The sequence below is a fragment of the Pteronotus mesoamericanus genome, unplaced genomic scaffold (assembly GCF_021234165.1).
Source record: "Pteronotus mesoamericanus isolate MK-2021 breed Mesoamerican mustached bat unplaced genomic scaffold, CSHL_Meso_final scaffold_85, whole genome shotgun sequence".
NCBI classification, from domain to species: domain Eukaryota; kingdom Metazoa; phylum Chordata; class Mammalia; order Chiroptera; family Mormoopidae; genus Pteronotus; species Pteronotus mesoamericanus.
In genome coordinates this window covers 35289541-35310586 of record NW_026555329.1, presented here as the reverse complement: position 1 = coordinate 35310586, position 21046 = coordinate 35289541, and the positions used below count along the sequence as shown (strand labels likewise).

Here is a 21046-nt window from a genome sequence, read left to right as displayed (position 1 = left end):
AGAAAAGGAAACCGACAGTTTCCAGAGGGGAGGAGAGAGGGGTTACTGAGGAAAAGAAGGGGAAGGGCCAAATCAAGGAACATGTATAAAGGACCCATGGACAAAGCCAAAGTGGGGGAGGATTGAGGGTGGGAGGTGGGGGTGGGTAGGGCAGGGGCAAGTGGTGGTGGGAACATGGAGACAAATGTATTTGAACAATTAAAAAATTAAAATAAATTTTTTTAATCTTAAAATTAAAAAATTAAAATAAATTTTTTTAATCTTAAAATACAACACTGGTAATCAAGATGCTCACAGAAATGCTTGACTATGGTCACAAAATGGAGGAAAAAGTGAAGGCTATGCAAAGTGAAATAAAGAAAAATATACAGGGAACCAACAGTAAAGAGAAGGAAACCAGGACTCAAATCAACGATTTGAAGCAGAAGGAAGAGATAAACATTCAACCAGAACAGAATGAAGAAAGAATTATTTAAAAAACTAAGGAGAGGCTTAGGAACCTTTGGGACAACTTTGAATGTTCCAACATCTGAATCATAGGGGTGCCAGAAGAAGAAGAGGAAGTGCAAGAAATTGAAAACTTATTTGAAAAAATAATGAGGGAGAATTTCCCCAATCTGCCCAAGGAAATAGATTTCCAGGAAGTCCAGGAACCTCAGAGTCCAAAAGAAATTAGACCCAAGGAAGCACATACCAAGGCACACCATAATTACAGTATCCAAGATTAAAGAGAAGAAGAGAATCTTAAAAGCAGCAAGAGAAAAGGAGACAGTTACCTTCAAAGTAGTGCCTATAAGTCTATCAGCTGATTTCTCAAAAGAAACCTTGCAGGTAAAAAGGGGCTGCAAGGAAGTATTTAAAGTCATGAAAGTCAGGGATCTACATCCAAGATTACTTCTATTAGCAAAGCTATCATTTAGAATGGAAGGGCAGATAAAGTGCTTCTCAGAAAAGGTCAATTTAAAGGAGTTCTTTATCACTAAGCCTTTATCATATGAAATGTTAAAGGGACTTACCTAAGAAAAAGAAGATCAAAAACTATGAACAGTAAAATGACAACAAACTCACAACGATCAACAACTGAACCTCAAAAAAGCAAAACCAAAAACAAACTAAGCAAATAACTAGAATAGAAACAGAATCAAAGAAATGGAGATCAGCGAGGAGGGGGTAAGGGGATGATGAGTGAAAGGTACAGAGAATAAGTTAAAATAGTAGGTACAAAATAGGCACAGGGAGAATATTATAGGAAATGGAGAAGCCAAAGAACTGATATGCAGGACCCATGGACATGAACTAAGGCGGGGAGGAGGATGCTGGTAGAAGGCGGGGGAGCAAGGCAGAGGGGAATAAAGGGGAGAAAAAAATGGGACAACTGTAATAGCATAATCAATAAAATATATATATATTAAAAAAAAAAAGAATGAGCACTAATATGAGGGGATTACTCAAGTAACTTTCATAGGATGTCTCCTGAGATCCTACTTAATTCATCTCAATCTACTGCCTCCTTTGTCTACATACCAGGTCGAAGTGAAGCAGTGAGACATTCCTTACTAGAACTTTATAGAGTAGTTTTAGAAAGACTTTTCAACCAAAAATGGCTGAATCAAAGGTGTTTTGTTAACCCGAAGGTAAGCAAAACTTCAATTAACCAGCACTATCACTGAGACTCCATTCTGATGGAGGGTGGGAAGCTAGCTACCCTTCAGTAAAAGGTAAAGTGGTCTGCAGAAAACCAAGTAAATAACAATCTATTGATAAGTGAAATATATCATTTTCACAAGTTAATTTTGAAATTCAATATTAGGGGATAAAAATAATTTACTTTCTTGGGCCTATGTAAGGGTTTTTAATACACTTTAAATAAACTTTTTTTTTTAGGGAGTTGTAAATTCAATTTTAACAACTCCTTCATAAGCTTGATGCAACAGCTCTTACTTTTGAGTAATAACCAATTCCTTCATACCTTGGTGCTTCCATTTCCTGTAAGCAACACTTGGAATAGGTCTGTGATGTAATTGCTAAGCAGGTGCTGGTGGTCATTGGTAACTGTCATGTTTGTTAACAATCTCAGTCCCGCCAGCTGCACGGGGGAATTCAGGGGACCAGAGAGGACATCCTCACAGACTTGACTGACGTATACCTGGAAGTGGGAAAAAAAGTGCGCATTTTAGAATCTCCAAAATTTTTCTATTGAACAGTTACTTTTCTGCACAGTAGAATAGGGTGACTGTTTAGGAATAGACTGGCTCCTTAAAAAAGACATTACTTTGCTTTTCTTTTTTTAAAAAAATCCTCACCCAAGAACATGTTTATTGATTTTAGAGAGAGAAGGGAGAGAGAAACATCAACGTAAGAGAGAAAAATCGATCTGTTTCCTTCCAAATGCACCCCATCCAGGGACTGAATCTGCAAGCTAGGTATGTCCCCTACCTGGGAATCAAACCTGCAGTCTTTTGGTGTGTGGGAAAACACACACTCCAACCAACTGAGCCACCCAACCAGGGCAAGAAGACATTTCTTTCCAAATCTCTGAGTTTGGTGACTTTTTTTAAAGCTGCCTTTGTTAATGCCAGGAACTGAGCTGAGCATTTTACAAATATGCCTCACTTAATCGGTAAGCAAGTCTAATGGGGTGGGTGTTATGAACATAATACAGAAGAAGACTTTAAATTCTTCCAGACATTTGCATCCCTTGCCCAGTATAATCGGGATGGTGTGGGAGCAATGCCCAATTCCAGAGGCCATGTTCTCAACACCAGCCGCCTCTCACTTGTTGCAGGCCTCCCAACTCAGTCTACCTTTCTGGGTCAACTGCTCTGAGCACACCAGAATTAAGGAGGAACATGTGTAAAGCCACTTTGCACCATGGTAAGTACCTTAACAGTAGAATCCTGGATGTACATCAAGTTAGAAAAAGTGGAAGGGGTAAGTAAAATAGAATTTTGCTTTAGAATTAGTACTATCAAAAATAAGCAGAAGCAAAACTACATTTGGTCCAAGGTACATATATACCTAGGGTACATGTATGAACTACTCCTTCATAATATTGTTCACCACCACTGGCAAAAAGTAATGCAATACCGGCAGTACTCCTATTTTACACATGATAGCAGTAGACACAGTGTGATGTAGTTTTTGAACTCTATTTTCCATTTGGCCATAATTGTTCTACTTTGGAAAAATTATGTCTCACAGATAATTGGTATTCTCCCAACTAAATCTGAACTCTACCTGAAGTTCTAACTGGTAAGAAAATTCCTAATACAAAATGCTGAGGAATTACAAAATGTCCCATAAGCCAGAATTAACTTTTAAAAAATATCCAGATGTATATATGTTACCACAGACACTAGAGCAATGGTACTAAAGCAAAGATAGATTACATTTTTAATCTGATTTCAAGATCTAAATGATGTTTACAAGTCAATTAGCTCTCTTGTGTCACAATTCATTACACATCATCCTTAGGGGAAAAAAGGCATTTCCTTAGTTCTTTATAAATCATATTTTGGTAAGATGATGTCTTTCAAAGCATTTCCTAAAATGTGTTGGGCATTTACTTCCCTACTATCTCTGAATCTCTTTTTTTAAGGAAGGTCTTTTAAAAAAATTATTTTAATTTATTAGAGAAGGGAAAGGAGGTAGGAAGAGAGGGACAGAAACATCAATGTGAGGTTGCATCTCGCTCGTCCCCTACTGGGGACCTGTCCTGCAACCTAGGCACATGTCCGACACTGGGAATCGAACCGTCAACCCTTATGGTTTGCAGGCCAGTGCTCAATCCACTGAGCCACACCAGCTAGGACTATGTTTGAATCTTTTGCCATTTCAGTTCTAGCAACAAGATTACCAAATAGGCCAGATCAATTATTCTTGGACACATGCCCAACTTACCTTTTTCTTGTAATTCCCTCCCCCGCAACACTACCTGTAGAAAACTTAGACGTTAAGAGCCAGGTTGTACTCAATCTTATACAGAACCTTTTTGATGAGCTCTCTCCTTTCTATGTATGCAATGATGTTTTTACTTATATTTTTCCTAATGTACTTCATCATGTTCTGTCTTGATTACAGTCATTTATGAGCTTGCCTTATCCTTCCTTCTTGCTTTCCCCCCACATTTTAATTTATTTTTAAAATATTTTATTGATTGTGCTGTCACGGTTGTCCCAATTTTCCCCTTTTGCCCCCCACTCCCCTTAGGCAGTCCCCCCAACTTTGTTCATGTCTATGGGTCATGTGTACAAGGTCTGTCCAGAAGGTATCCAGCCATGTAATACAAAAAATAGAGACATTTATTGAAGAAGATACAAGATACAAGAAACATTGTACACAGGACAATGACACATCAAACCCCTTCAAAGCAGGCACCTCGGGACCTCATCCAGTTCTTCCAATTGCCATCAGCTGCCCTGTTGTATTTTCCTGAATCTCATTGACGGTCTGAAATCTCTTCCCTTCCAAAGGTGATTTTAGTTTTGGGAAAAGCCAGAAGTTGTGGGGCGCCAAATCTGTGCTTTGGGGGTATTGAGTCACCTGGGTGGTTTGATGTTTCACCAAGAAACTCTGCATGAGACATGATGCATGAGTGGGCGCATTGTCATTATGAGGCTGCCAATCACCAGATGCCCATAGCTGTGGCCTTCTGAATCATCCAAATCGTTTCTGCAGAGGAATGTTCAAGCTTAACGCAAAATTTGATGCAGATTCATTGCTCTACTCGCTCATTTTGATTGTGACGGCCACACAATACACATGCTCACTCAACGGCGTCTATGACCCCAACTGACTAGTACAGTGAAATCATCATTGTTCACACATGCACATTCCTGTTCACTCTCCTTGGCTGCCAGGTTATATTGATGTCAGGCAAACAGTTTTTGTTATACTAACAATGGTTGGGCTTTTTCTGGACAGACCTGGAGTAAGTTCTTTGGCTATTTCATTCCCTATATTGTATTTTATAGCTATTCTGTAACTACCAGTTAGTACCTCTTAATCTCTTCACCTCTTCACCCATTCCCCCAAACCCCACTTCCACCTGGTAACCATCAAAACCTTCTCTGTATCCATGACTCTGTTGTTTTTGTTTGCTAATTTTGCTTTTCAGATTCAATTGTTGACAGGTACTTGTTTACTGCCATTTTATTATTCATAGTTTCAATCTTCTTAATCTTAAATAAGTCCCATTACCATTTGATATAATAGTGGTGTGGTGATGATGAACTCCTTTAGTTTTTTCTTCTCTAGGAAGCTCTTTATCTGCCCTTCAATTCTAAATGATATCTTTGCTGGGTAAAGCCATCTTGGCTATACGTCCCTGCTTTTCAGGACTCTGAATATTTCTTGCCAATCCCTTCTAGCCTGCAAAATTTCTATTGAGAAATAAGCTGGAAGTCTTATAGGAACTCCTCTGTAGGTAACTAACTGCTTTTCTCTTACTACTTTTAAGATTCTCTTTATCTGTAACGTTTGGCATTTTGATTATGATGTGTCTTGGTATGGACTTGTTTGTGTCCATCTTGTTTGGGACTCTCTGTGCTCTCTGGACTTGCATGTCTATTTTCCTTCACCAAATCAGGGAAATTTTCTTTCATTATTTTTTCAAATACATTTCCAATTCCTTGCTCTTTCTCTTCTCCTTCTGGTATCACTATGATGAGGATGTTGGTACACTTGTAGTTGTCCCAGAGATTCCTTACCCTACCCTAATTTGTTTTTTGTTTTTTCTTCTTCTTGCTCTGCTTGATTGTTTTTTGCCAGGCATTGGGCCATTTAGACAGAGGAGGAAGGGCTGAGGGCAAGCTCGTAAGTTGTGTGGGCTTGTAAGTTGGGTAGGGCAGAGCCTCAGGTAAATGCCAGGGCTGGACAAACAGTAGAACTGAGTTCAATGGAGTCTCAAATATAGCTCTTGCTTGCCTGTTCTGTGACTGTGTGCAGAGGGCTCAGAAAAGGCAAAATGGCCTCTGCCAACCTTTCTGTCTGGGTGAAAGCTGTCCTCTGGCTCTCACCCTGATGCCAGATACTTCAGTTCCTTCCTGTAAACCTCTGGTGCCTTTCAAGCTGCTACCCTGGTGATGCTGGAGCTCAGAGGGAATGTGTCTGAGTAAGTTCGGCACAGGCCCTTTAAGAGGAACTGCCAAGGAGTCTAATAGTTTATTTAACTGACTCAAATCCCTCTGGTTTTTACTGCCAGAAGTTATGGGGTTTTACCTTCCTGACACTGGAACCATGGGCTGGGACCCCTCGCTCCTGAGATATTCCTCCTGAATTTTTATCCACCACAAGTGGGTGTGGGGACCCGCCCATTGCACGTCTCCTCCTACCCTTCTGGACTGATGTAGGTTCTTTAGTTCCATAGTTGTCAGACTTCCATTCAACTCAATTTCTAATAGTTCTGAGCGATTCTAGCTGTCTTAAAAAGATGTTAATCATGTTCATTTCTTAACTTTGTACTACAGATCAGGGGCTCAATAAATGTTGAATTAACATAATTTCCTAATTAGTTATATCTTTCTCCTGATGTTATCTGCCTCTGGCCTGACTCCTTTACCATACTTGGATTAAATTGCACCTCTTATTGGCTGGTTCACATCCCTCCTTCCTTTGCCTTATCCTCCCCGTTAAAAAATGGGCAGAGGACCTGAATGGATATTCTTCCAAAGAGGAACTACAGATAGTCAACAGGTTTATGAAAAGATGTTCAATATAACTATTCATCGGGAAAATACAAATCAAAACCACAATGAGGTATCACCTCATACCTTTTAGAATGGCTATTATCAAAAAGATAAGAATTAAAAAACTTTCAGTGAGGATATGGAGAAAAACAAACCCTGTGCACTATTGGTGGCAATGTAAACTGGTTCAGCCCCAATAGAAAACAGTATGGAGATTCTTCAAAAAATGAAAAATAGCACTGCCATATTATGCAGCAATTCCACTTCTCGGTATTTATCTGAAGAGAACAATTCACAGTCTTGAGGAGATAGCTGTTACCTCCATATTTACTGTGGCATTATTCACAATAGCCAAGACACAGAAGCAACCTAAATGTTTGTTGAGAAATAGATAAAGAAGATGTGATATACACAATGGAATATTATTCAACCATTACAGAGAAGGAAATTCTGCCATTTGCAACAAAGTGGATGGACATTAGGGACATTATGCTAAGTGAAGTAAGTCAAACAGAAAGACAAATACGAAATGATCTCACGTATACACAGAATCTAAGAAGCCTAATTCATAGAAACAGAGTAACATGGTGGTTGCCAGGAGCCGGGGTTGAGGGAAATGAGGAGATGTTGGTCAAAGGGTACAAACTTCTAGTTATAAGATGAATAAATTCTAGGGATCTAATATATATCAGGGTGACTATGGTTTAGATACTGTACTGTATACTTGAATGTTGCTAAAAGACTTTAAATGTTCTAACCACAGGGGAAAATAAAAGGTAATTATGTGAGATGATAGAGGTGTTAGCTAAGACTACGGTAGTAATTATTTTGTAATATGTACACGTATCCAGTCATCATTCTGTATACCTTAAACTCACACAATGTTTTATCATAATTACATCTCAATAGAGCTGGGGAAAAAAGGGTAATTCTTGGCCATAAAGTTATAAAGGAGAGTCCACTAAAATTTCTTTACTGACCTTTTCGTTATTTTTTCTTTCATTTATAGAAGACTTTATATATTTGTGATTTCAGATAGCTTACCTTTATCTTGATTTGATTTTCGACATTCACACTCAGGTTACTCAGTGCATTTAAAGCCTTCTCTTTAATACTGTAGTTGGGATCATTGATTTTGCTTCCAACAATTGGAATACCACCCAATTCACATATAATGACCTAAGAGGGGAAAAAAACAGGACCATAAATTAAATATGCATCCACTAATCTTTGCATCCACAAACACAAAATATTAATGACTCTTTGGAAATATCTTTTCCATATACTATCTAGAATTCCTATTTAAAAAATTTTACCATCCATAATATTACAGGTAAAAATAAATCAACTGAAAATAAAATTAAGATATGCAATTATTGAAACTATAGCATGGCAGCATACAAAGCTTTGCATAACTACTGTTATGACCTCAAAGCAATTTACAAACAAAATTATTTTACTTTGAAATAAATTATATGATTTCTCTATACAGGCAAATTTATAAAAGTATTATGATTTAAAACAGTGGTCCCTAAACTTTTGGGCACCAGGGAGGGATTGGGTTTTCCATGGCCAGTATGGGGAACCGTGGACAGACAGGAGGTGGAGCCAGGCAAGCTTCTCTCTGCCGTCTGGTTCCTAACAGGTCTGCAGGCTGGGGGTTGGGGACCTGATTTAGAATACTAAGGCAGAGTTCTGCTAAAATGTATTCTTTGTAATACTAATTCCCCAAGATATTAATAATGTTCCATTTAAAAAAAGGGGGAGGTTTTATGGTTAAGTGTAAGAAACTTTGGGATAATAGGAGTAAATAGTTTCCTTACTGTGATGCATTAATGTTCATGTGCATTGGGAAGCTCCCCAAGGGGAGTACTGAATATAATACAGATGAATCCTGAACAAAGTGGGTTTGAAATGCACAGGTACACTTATACATATATTTTTTTCTGATAAAAACTGTAAATGCATTTTTCTCTCCCTTATTCTCTTAATGACATTTTCTCTAACTTAACTTATTCTAAGAATACAGTATATAATACATATAACACAACATATGTGTTGATTGTTTATGTTACTGGTAAGGCTTCTGGCCAACAGTAGGCTATAAATAGTTAAATTTGGGGGAGGGGTGTGAAGTTATTTGCAGATTTTCGATTGCACAGAGGTTGGTGCTCCTAACCCTGCACTGTTCAGGAGTCAACTCTATATCTATGAACTGTACACAAAGAGAGGGTCATTTTTCCGTGAGGAGGGAAGAAACATCTATTAACATCTTGCAGAACTGGAGTTTGAAAAACAGTTTCCAAATTTTCAAAGGAAAAGTAATTTGGGAATTTCTCACAATCAATTGTTAACACTATGATAGATACTATGTGCCTTTGGCCCTGACAATGAAAGACACAATCGCTTTGATTTTTACAGGACAAAGAGACTGAAAATGATTATTGTCATTTTTACCAACAGCCCAACACCCTTACTCTACCATTAAGGAGACACAGTGCTGAGAGAGAAAAAAACTTTGCCTCTGCAATTTCAGGTTCAAGTTCTTCTCAAGGACATGTGGTTACTAGAAAACAGACTTTTCTTTTCCTTTTCTCCCTACTGTACTGCTAAAGCAGACCAAGGCACTATACTTAATGATAAAGGACACTAACTCCCATTACCCCCAAAAAGTACTTATTTACCAGTGTCTACTGACTCAGTGTGAGTACAGTTTTGTTTCAGAAAGATAATAAACTATGGCATCAGAAATACTCCAATATAGGCATGCTAATAGATTATCCTCTTTCGTGTTTGTTTGCCTGGTACCCCTCTTTCCACTAGGGCAGATGTGGCACCTCCTCTATCCGATATAGTCCCTGGGGGGACTGCTGGTCAGCTGTGTTGACATCCATCCCTGCTGTTTGGCTGCAGGATGCTCATGTGAGCCAGGCCTTGGCTAATCATGGTCTATGGTGCTTTGACCCAGCGATTGATCCAAAGAATTGGCACTTGATCCTAGCATGGCAACTCCACCTTTTGGATTATGAGCTACAGGAATGAAGACTTCAGAGGCCAGTTGCTTTGTTTCCATCCCTATGAAGAAAACCTCTTTGTGGCCAGAGAGACAAAGACCAGCACACAAAAGGAAGCAGGGGTAAAGCAAAGACAGAAGATAGAGAGAGCTCTGGTAACACTTTCCATAGCCTTGAACTGTATTCACTTGTGTCTGAAACCAGTGCTATTCTTGGATGTCAAAGTTAATTGAGCTCAACATTTCCCCTTTCTGGTTTAGAATAACTTAAGCCTACTTCTGTCACTTGCAACCGAAAGAATGTGAGCAATACACAAATATTCTTTATATTTCATTATAAATCACTAGAGCTTTACAGTAAATCTTGCCATACTGGAGAAAAATGGACTGAAATAACGTATAAATTCAAATTAATTTTGTATTCATGACCATGTTAACAAAGGGCATTACCTGAAAATAATTACAAAAAATTTTCTACTCTTCCTCCATTGGAGTGGGGTAGGGGCAGAAGTGAAAGCATTCAGATTAAGCTCTTTAGTCTTGGTGTCAAGCCTCTATTTGTAGAAGCTGTTTATATTGGTTAGTGGTTGTCAGAGAGATCCAGGGACCATCTGCACTAGAACCATCTGTGTAAGAGTTCTTACGTTGTAAAGCATGTACTTAAATGTTCTGCTGCTGAATTTTAAATAATTAAAAAGGCCATGCAATGCTAAGTGTTAATTAGATACTTCTTATGAATGTGATACTGTGACCTACTTCATAGGGATCTAGAAACCTATTAATAACCACATCATTATTAAGCTGTGCTTTTCAGAAGTAAAGAAACTATTCTATAGGTTTAAGTAGTCACATTGTATAGATTAGGAAACTGAGGCCGTGGGAGGTTAACTCCTCAGGGTCACAATTACTGCTGGTGTGTAAGAATGAGGGGGCCTGTTGTTGACACTAGGGTACTTACTTGGTTAGCTGAAAAGGCTGCATTGTTACCCAGAGTGACCAAAGCTTTTTCAATAATTATAGGATCCTCAGTTGACTCAAGCAGATAAAGGAGTTTCTGAAGTTGTTCAGCATTTAGGACATCATCATATGAACCATTGGTTAAGTCTTCTGCAATAAGAAGAAAATTATTTAGAGTTCCTCTAAAGTCAGTATGAGATTTAAAACATTTTAGAAACAGTATTAAATGCTCTGATGCCAAACACAGTGTTAAGCACTTTATATGCTTTATCTCATTTAATCCTTAAGTAACCCTGGGAAGAAGATACTACTGTAATTCTCAGTTTACAGGTGGGAAAGCTGAGGCTTATAGACATTAAGAAATTAGTCACTTGGTATTTTAGTAAGACACTACATGCAAATAATACACACCTCTAATGCCAACTGCATTTTTTGTTTCTTTTAAAAATCAAGTACAAACATCCAATGAAACTCTTGCCTGTAGGAATGGGATTTGCATTAAGCAGACCTTTTCTGATTACCACTTTAAAAGCCTCTCTGGCAGGAGAAAAGGTTAGGGGAGTAACCCAATCATGTTTCTGGGGTGGCATCTTTGTAAAAGATGAAAGATTTATACTATCTGAAAAGAAATCAGAGTATATCTGGTGTGGCATTTTTGTCTGGTTTATATGAACAAGCCATTGCTGACAGGGATGCTACATAACAGTCCTGTCCTGCTGGGGGAGCTGACAAAAGAAAAGCTGTCATTCTGAGTAAATGCTGGAATAGCCAAATGCTAGATGTGCTCAGTGACTTTTTAGAATGTATAGCTCTAACCTTTAAAAAACTCCTCTTTGCAGAAATTACCACAAGAAAAACGAAACCATTTTTGTAACACTATGATTACAGGTCAGACAGTGCATGTTTCCACAATACACTATTGGGGGTGGGGAAGAGGAGAAAGTTATACAAAATAGGTACTATGTGATGTCACATCTGTACTTCTCTTTAAAAAAATATGTACCAAATTATCATAGGTGGTTATCTCTGGGTGCTGGAATTAAAAACAACTTTTACAAAAAGTAAAAATAAATTTATTGAAAAAATAAATAAATAAAAAACGACCTTTATTTTCTACCCTGTGCTAATGTGTACTTTCTGGTTTTTTAAAAACAATAAACAAGTTTTACTGTTGTAAACAATATGTATTACTGCTGTAATTAAAATAATTAAGTCTACTGCTTGAAGGAGAATCACAAAAAATAGGAGGGAAAGGGACAAATATAGACTATGGGAACAATAAACGATAGGATGTACTGAAGAAGCCAAATAAGAAATCAGCTGTTAGGAAAATATGAAAGCTGAAAAGCTAGCAGATTCTCACTCCAAAGTCTTATCAGGATCTCTGGGCCCTGTTTTTACTCCTGAATTCACTCATTTATACCTTATATAACAGAGTTCCACCCCAAAAATACTTGAAAAGATGAGTGAAAGAATGACAAAAACACATTTCTAGAACTGACAAAAATTTTAAGGTTCATCCAAACCGTAATTTTACACACAAAGAAACTGAAAGCCAAGGTCATTTTAAGATTTGCTTAAAGTCACACAGGAGTTAGTAGCAGAGACCAAAGAATTGAAAATACAAAGCTGTAGCCAAGTCATTTAACCTCTTTTTGGGTCTCAATTTTCTCCTCTCAAAATAAAAGGGTTGGTCTAAGACTATAACTGGTTCCAAAGGTTCTTATGCAACTTGGAAATTGTGTGATTTCATACACATACATATGACAGAAATATAATAAATTTAACCCAGTCATACTTCTAAGACATGTCAAAATTCTATTTTTTTCCTTGTATGTTCCCACAAAAAGCCATTTTCATTGGGTTGGTCAAAAAGTTTCTTTAGTTTTTTTCCATAAGATGGCTCTAGTAGTGCTTAGTTGTCTAACTTCATTAGAAACAATTTTGTTAAATTCTATTGTGACAGCTGTCATATCAGTGTGCATTTAAAAAAAATCAAAATTGGTATATTTTTGTGCAACTATTTTAATATTGAAGATGGTGCAACATTTTTAGTGTACTATGCTTTATTATTTCAAGAGGGATAGAAACACAAAAAAGACTTGTGCAGAGTATAGAGAAGGTGCTGTGACTGATTGAACATGTCAAAAGTGGTTTGTGAAGCTTCTTGGTCAAAATGACTCTTGACATTTTGGCCAAACAATTTTTTGCTGTGGGGCTGTCTTATGCATTGGAAGGTGTTTGGCAGCACCCCTGGCCCTACCCACTAGAAGCCAACAGTGGGAGATAGAGGACATACCCAAAGTATCCAAATCAATAAAGTTATTGGTGAAAATGAAAAATGTGTCTATTTATTTTACAGAAAAAACTAAACAGACTTTTTGGACAACCCAATAAAAAAAGTTTTATAGATATATTGTATAAATTATTTAAAATGTTTAAATAAAATTTTACAGGGAAAAAAGTTGAACCATAGAATTTCCACCTATTTCTAGCTAAGCTAATTACCATCTGAGACACCTCTCTAAACCTGTTTCTTCATTTGTAAAATGGGAGTTAATAGTATCTGCCTCAAAGCATTTTTGTGCTTCAAATACTGTGAAAGCATGGAATATTTTAGTTATTATTTTTATTAACAGGACACACAGTTGGTTGATAACAAAACTAGCTCTACAGAGAATCAGATCTTTTCACTCCCAGTCCATTACTCTCCCCCCGCATACACCACCACCATTCCTTTTAATCTATTAAAATGATGAGCCCCATTTAATTTTGTAAATAAATCCTATACTCTGTTTGAATTTTTAGTAAAAACCATGCATTGCTTTTTCAGTAAAGAAAGAAATCTCAAAGTCTAAATCCTTCCGAGGATGGTGATCACAAAGCACCCAGCTTTTCCACTGGTGAACTTTGAGACTATTACACAGGTGAGGTGAACACGTGTCTAGTTCTCCACTTAGCTTCATGCCAGCAAGACTGTGAGAGAATTTTGGACCCAGTGGTTCACCATTACCATGGGTAAACTGAGGAGAAATTAAAATTCTCAAAGGAAATGAAAAATGACTACCAAATAACGTTATAGCAAGATAAATTTCAAGATAACTGTCACAGTACAGATTCATTCCAGCCAGGAACATAACATACTTTCCTGTTTGTGTAGCCTTATGTCCTTTATTTAAAATTATCTTTGTACAGGTTTCTTGCTAGATGTATTCTTAGTTTTTAATGCTTTTATTGCTATCATAAGTGAAATCCTGTCAATTAAAATTTTAAATTGGTCATTGCTTATATACAAGAAGCTATTGATTTGGGTATATTTATTTTGCATTCAAGTTTTAAGATTCTCTCCTTATCTTTAATCTTGGGTAACTTAATTATGATGTGCCTTGGTGTGTGCTTCCTTGGGTCTGAATTCTTTGGAATTCTCTGAGCTTCCCGGATATCCTGGAAGTCTATTTCCTACATCAGATTGGAGTTCTCCTTCATTATTTTTTCAAGTAAGTTTTCAATATCTTGCTCTTCCTCTTCTCCTTCTGGCACCCCTATGGTTGGAATGTTTAAAATTGTCCCAGAGGCTCTAAGCCTCTCCTCATGTTTTTGAATTTTGTTTCTTCATTCTGTTCTGGTTGAATGTTTATCTCTTCCTCTTGCTTCAAATCTTTGATTTGAGTCCCAGTTTCCTTCTCTTTACTGTTGGTTCCCTGTATATTTTTTCTTTATTTCACTTTGCATAGCTTTCACTTTTTCCTCCATTTTGCGACCATAGTCAAGCATTTCTGTGAGCATCCTGATTACCAGTGTTTTGAACTTTGCATCTGAGAGGTTGGCTTTCTCCTCACCACTTAGTTCTTTTTTTGGAGTTTTTATCTTTTTTCATTTGGGCCATATTTCTTTGTCTCAGCATGCCTTTTACATTGAAAGGGGTGGCGTCTTAGGTATTTGCTTGGGGGAGGCAACCCAGGTTGCTGCGTTGCGGTGCTCTATGTGCAGGAGGTGTCAGAGAGGGAACAATGCCGCCTGCTCTGCTCTCAGCCAGTTTTCAGTCACTTCCCTTGCTACCCACAAGGAAATGTGGCCCTTCTGGTGTTCATTCCTGGGTGGGTGGGTTTGTGTACATTCTAGGACCCTGGGGGTCTCTCCAATGAACTCTCCTGTGAGGCTGGGAGTTTCTCCTCTGCTGCATCCCCCACAGGTTTTTAAAGCCAGAGGTTTTGCGGCTTTCTTTTTCTGCGCTGGAACCCTGGGTTTCATGGTCTGTCTCACACCTCAGCTGCTCCTCTAGGTTTATCTGCAGACAATTGTGGGACAGCCCAGTTCACCAACTGCTGCCTTGCCACGCCCTGGCTGCCTGTCTCTGCCTCTCCTACTGGTCTGGATGTTTCTTCTTTAACTCTTTGCCTGTTGGACTTCCATACAGTTCTATTTTCTGGAAGTTCTGGTTATTTTTTGTTTTTAAATTTGTTGTTGTCCTTCTCCGGGTTGTGCAAGGAGGTAAAGTGTATCTACCTACACCCGCATCTTGGCCAGAAGTCTAAGATTTTTATATTTTTATTCATAATAGAGACAAATTTACAGTCTTTTTATGCTATCCTTGTCAGGTTTTAGTATTAGGTTGTTGAATGAATTGCGATGGTTTCCATTGTTTTCAATGCTCTCAAACAGTCGTGATAGTATAGGAATTATAAATTCCTTAAACTTTAAGACAAAGAGTAGATCACCTGGTTCTGGTGCAAGATGGTATTATAAAATATATTGAATTCACCTCCTTCCAAAGACGAGCTGAATCTACAGTACATTGGGCACAATGCCCTCTGAAAGAAATCCAGACTCTGAGAGACTCCTACACATTGGGCAAATTAAAAAAAACTACATCAATACAGAGACAAAACTGTCATAAAACCTACCCTTGCTACAACTGGGAGGAAATTCATACTTCTAAATTCTCCCTGAGAAAAAGGATTGCACGCCACATCCTGTGCCTCAGTTTTTAAGACTCCCACCTGAGAGATGGGTCCCCAAGACATCTAGCTTTGCAAGCCAATGGGGCTTGCATCCACAAGAACCACAGGCTATGAAGAATTAAGAGGCAGTTATTTAAAGGGATTGTGCACACTGCCGCTGCTAACACAGGGCCCAGCAGAGCAGTTATTCCCCCAGAAAGAGGCCTATTTGCTTATCTTCATAGCTATGACCTAAGGAGCACACTTCAATTGTAACATACAAATGAAGTGAACATTAGTAGAAGGAATAAAATAAAGACCAGAACAGAAATAAATGGAAACCAAGAAAGAGGAAACTTTTCAAACTCATAAGGCCAGCAGTACCCTGCTGTCAAAACCACACAAAGATGTCACAAGAGAAGAAAGTCACAGGCCAATAATTCTGATGCACAGATGCAAAAATCTCAACAAAATACAGCCAAACTGAATTCAATAATACATTAAAAAGTTCATATAACAGGATCAACCGAAACTTTTTCTAGGGATGCAAGGATGGTTCAACATCAGCAAACCAGTTAATGTCATATACCACTTCAACAAAATAAGGGATAAACATCATATTATCATCTCAATAGATGGAAAAACAAGAATAGAAGGAAGGTACCTCAACATAATAAAGACCTCATATGACAGGCCCATAGCTTACATCATACTGAACGGTAAAAAGCTGAAAAGTTTTTCTCTAAGATCAGCAACAAGGCAGGGATGTCCACTCTTGCTACTTTTATTTAAAACAGTATTTGAAGCCCTAGCCAAAGCAATTAGAAAAGGAAAACAAAGGCATCCAAATTGGAAAAGAAGTAAAACTGTTATTATTTGCAGATAGAGAGAATGATACAAAGAAAAACCTTAAAGACTCCATACATAAACTCACATATACATGATCAATTAAAGAATGACAAATGAGCCGGAAATATACAGTGGGGAAGGACAGTCTCTTCAATAAGTGGTGTTGGGAAAATTGGACAGCTCCATGCAAAAGAATAAAACTGGACTACCTTACACCATGCACAAAAATCAACTCAAAATGGACTAAAGACTTGAAAGACCTGAAACCATAAAACTTCTGGAAAAAAACATGGGCACTAAGCTTCTTAACATAGGTCTTGGCATGAATTTTTGAATCTGATACCAAGAAACAAAAACAAAAGTGAAAATAAACAAATGGGACCACATCAAACTACAAAGCTTCTGCACAGTGAAGGAAATCAACAAAATGAAAAGGTCACCTATGGAATGGGAGAAAATATTTGCAAATCATGTATCTGATAGGGGTTTAATATCCAAAATATATAAAGAACTCATGCAACTCAATAGCCAAAAAACCAAAACCTGACACACACACACACACACACACACACACACACACACACACACACAGAAATGGGCAGAAGATCTGAATAGATATTTTTCCAAAGACACAAACGTGGCCAACAAGTCCACCAGGGAAATGCACATTAAAAACCACAATGTGGCCCTGACCGGTGTGGCTCAGTTGGTTGGAGCATCGTCCCATGCTCCAAATCAAAACCAAAACGTTGTGGATTTGATTCCCAGTCAGGGCACATACCTAGGTTGCAGGTTTGATCCCCCAATTTGGTGCACATCTGAGAAGGCAGCCAGTTGATGTTGATGTTACTATCTCACATCAATGTTTCTCTCTCTTTTTCTCTCTCCTTTCCCCCCCCTCTAAAAAGCAATGGGAACAGTGTCCTAACGTGAGGATTAAAATACAAACACACACACACACACACACACACACACACACACACACACAAATAAGCTATCACCTCATACTTGCTAGAATGTCTATCATCAAAGAGATGACAAAAAGACAAGAAGTAATGAGTGTTGGTGAGGATGCAGACAAAAGGGAACCATTGTGTACTGTTGGTGGGAATGTAAATTGGTGCAGCAACTATGGAGAAGTGCACAGGGGGTCCTCAAAAACTAGAACTACCATAAATCCAGCGATTCTATGTCTGGGTGTTGTCTAAAGAAAACACTACTTTGAAAAGATATCTGCACCCCCTTGTTCATTATTTACAATTTATGGAAACTACCTAAGTGCCCATTGACAGATGGTTAAAGAAAAAGGGGCATGTGCATATGTGTATACGCATGTGAGTGTGAGTGTGTGTATGTGTGTGTGTGTGTGTGAATGAAATATTATTTGGCCATGAAAGGGAAATCCTGCCATAAGTGACAACATGGATTGATCTTGAGGACATTATGCTAAATGAAATAAGCTAGACAAAGGAGGACAAACTATCTCATTTACATGTAGACTCTAAAATGAACTCAGATACAGAGAACTGACTGGTGGTTGCTAGACGTAGTGGTGGTCGAAGGATGTGGTGGTGGCTCCATTCATAAAATGGGTGAAGGCATAAACATCCATTGCAAGACAAATAAGTCCTGGGGATGTAATGTACAACTTGGTGACTACAGTTAACAATATTATATACAGTTAACAATATTAAGAAGTAAGCCTTAAAAGTTCTCATCCCAAGAAAAAAAAAGGTATAATTATGTGTCGTGATCATTTTGTAATATATACATACGAGTATATCAAATCATTATATTGTACACCTAAAACTAAATGTTATATGTTAATTGTACCTCAATTTAAAAAAGATCACCCTCTAAAATCTAAGCATGATGCTGACAAAATGGGTATTTCTCGGTCTTCTTCAGATATAAAGGTGTGGTTTCTGGAAGAAGGAACTGTGAGCAACTTATTTTGTAAGCTACCTGACCTAAGGTAATGGTGATTTTGGAAACTGGTAAAATTAAGTTTTAAAGTAAGGCTGCCAGTCTTCATCAGTGTAAGAGAGAAGGTATGAGTCCAAGCCCCCTGACCAATTATACAGGAATATCTCTGACACAAAGACTACTCATTAGGCTTTGTAAGTAAGGATAAATGCAAATCTTTAAAGGAAAAAAAAGGGGGGGATTTTTTTCTCTTGTACAAAAAGAAAAAGAGACCTCCCTATCCACTCCCTTTTCTTACAGCATTTCCGGGAGCAAACTTGTAATTCCTTTATCTGTCCCTTTGACATAAATATACATCTCTTAGAAAGCTAAGTAAACCTATTGCCACTTTACAATCCAAGAACGTCTTTCTTAGGGGCTTTGGGATTATCTGTTTAAAGTTTAAACATCAAGGAAGATCAGATGAAGCTGATTTCCTTGTCTCCGAATTTAGGCTTGGCACCTGGCTCCATGTTGTAACCATCTGTCTATCATGAAGATAAGGAGAAGTCTCATTTTCCCTGTGGATAAAGGCTAACAAATAGCCAGCCCAAGGACCAGTGAATTTAGGATGAACTGTATGTATATAGGGAGGTGGGCACTTTCCTCTAGCAGATACTGCTGTCAAGTCCTCTTAAAGACAAGTTGTTTATCATGAGACCACGTATGAAATATGAAATAGGTTACGTCTGCCTGTGAACATAAAAGGGCAAGAATTCTTTGTCTTTCCAATCCTATTACCAGATTGCCTGTGATGGGTGTAGCAATCTGGTTGAATGTTTATTCAATAATAAAGCTATTTATAATAGTTCTTTTCTCCATTTGTAGAGAGGAGTTTCTTCTGGTTGGCAGATTTTGCTTATTTTCCTAACAACTTCCATTATCTGAAATATCCCTCCAGAACACTCAGCAAATTGTTAGAATCCTGAATGCATCGACCAACTTCTGGAGAGAAACCTAATTCCTTACTTACCCACCAGGAGAGCGTCCCCCCACGCAGACCACTGTTCCATTTTGAAATAGCTATGTCTATCATACATTCATCTCCAGTATCTCCTCTACAATTCTGTATATAGATGGACTACGGTGACTTCAAGGTACCTCCCCTCTCAGAGGCCATGCTGAGTCCAGGCAGAACTGTCTCTGGCCTTCTTTCTTCCAGGGCAGCTGCTCGCAGAATTTCTACTGCCCTAGCCCCCACAAAACCCCGCCCACACTCGGGGGGCTCCCTTTGGTAGCACAAAGGCCGGGAGCAAGCTTTAACGTGACAGACAATCAACATGCTCTTGAAAAACCTAATCCTCAGCTGTAATGACGGACTAGGCAGAAAGTTTGGACAATATTTCATCGCAGGATTTTGAACAAAGAAGTGGAGGCAGGGAAGAGGCTCAGAACCCTACCCCCATCCAGAGGACGCTACGCCCTCAGCACCTGGGCCTTCCTCCTTCCTTCGGCTCGACTTCTTTTTTCACCCAGAGCACAGGAAAGGAAGGAAAGCCCGCGGCGTCCTCAACGACGGCCCCTGGGATAGCCCCAGACCCCGCCCCCGGTTCCCCGAGGCCTCACCTGCGGACTGGGAGGAAGCCAGACGAAACCTCTGTCTACCTCGCCGCTGGCTCCGCGCCAACCTGTAAATACAATAGCAGGCGCCGGCCCCGAGGACCAGGCCCGCCGCCACCCAGCCCGCGTGCCGGGCGCCGCCCATGCTGCCGCTGGGGCCGGGGCGCAGCGCACGGCCTGGCAGGGGAAGCTCGTGAGCTTCACAGCCTGCCGAGACGGAGCTGAACGGCCGAAGGAGAAGAAAAATGGGAGTCTGAGCTCCGCCTCCCGGAAACAGCCCTGCGAAAATAGTAAAACCGCCCACTGCGGCCGCCACACTTGCCGGCGGCTCCCCGAGGTGGGAAGGGCTGGTAGGGGAGATCCTGACTCCGGGAAGACCTGCCACACTGCATGACCCTAAGGGGACAAAGGGGGACTGCCACCGCCCGGGGGAGACCTTCCTAGTACTTCCTTTCTGGCCCGAGCGTGCCCACACCACCCTCTGGCCCGAGGCCCGCCTTCCTCCCGCTGCCCACTGCGTAGGGAGACCAGCCTTGGTCCGCCGCACCCCGCCCCGCGGTTGCCGTGTCAACGCCCGGACGCGCCAGCCCAGGTGCAGGAGAGGTTTCTGCTACTCCCGGCGTGTAGAGCAGAGTCCTCTTGCCATGTCCTCACTACGCAGGGCCAGCCCCAGGCTGAGAAATTACTTCAAGGAGAACTACATTCCTCAGGTCTGCGAGGTACTGGAGCCACTCGGCGGCGGCGTTAGGAAAGGGGGAAATCGAAAGGATTTTCTGGAGGAGGGGCTAGGGTTTGGCGGGGAGCGGGAGTGGAAAGAAGGAGCGGAGTGAGAGAAGATGAAGTCAGGTAGGCGGTCTGGGCTGAAGGTAGAGATCCGGGAGCAGACAGGGGTGATAGTGGCTGACACACCCCGGGACATCCCGTGAATGGGTGACATCTCCCAGGGAGAAAGAGCACAGAGCCTCAGGACAGAAATCCAAACTCCACCTTTGCATATTTAGACAAGAGGAGTTGGAGGACAAGATCAGGCGTGAGAAAGAAGTGCCCTAGAGACAGAGGAGGGAAATCAGGAGAGT

The 21046-nt window shown here is 39.7% G+C and overlaps 1 protein-coding gene across 1 annotated transcript in view; it reads right to left on the bottom strand.

The window, feature by feature from the left end:
• ARMC10 (armadillo repeat containing 10) overlaps positions 1-20126 on the bottom strand; it is a 31657-nt gene extending 11531 nt beyond the window's left edge. Inside the window, exons 1-4 of the mRNA XM_054564448.1 lie at positions 19977-20126; positions 10658-10806; positions 7731-7865; positions 1970-2146 (exon numbers count right to left, since the gene is read on the bottom strand). Coding sequence (XP_054420423.1) covers positions 1970-2146; positions 7731-7865; positions 10658-10806; positions 19977-20115 — 600 coding nt within the window. The 5' untranslated portion in view covers positions 20116-20126. The remainder of the gene's footprint in view (positions 1-1969; positions 2147-7730; positions 7866-10657; positions 10807-19976) is intronic.
• Between the last annotated feature and the right edge of the window lie 920 nt (positions 20127-21046).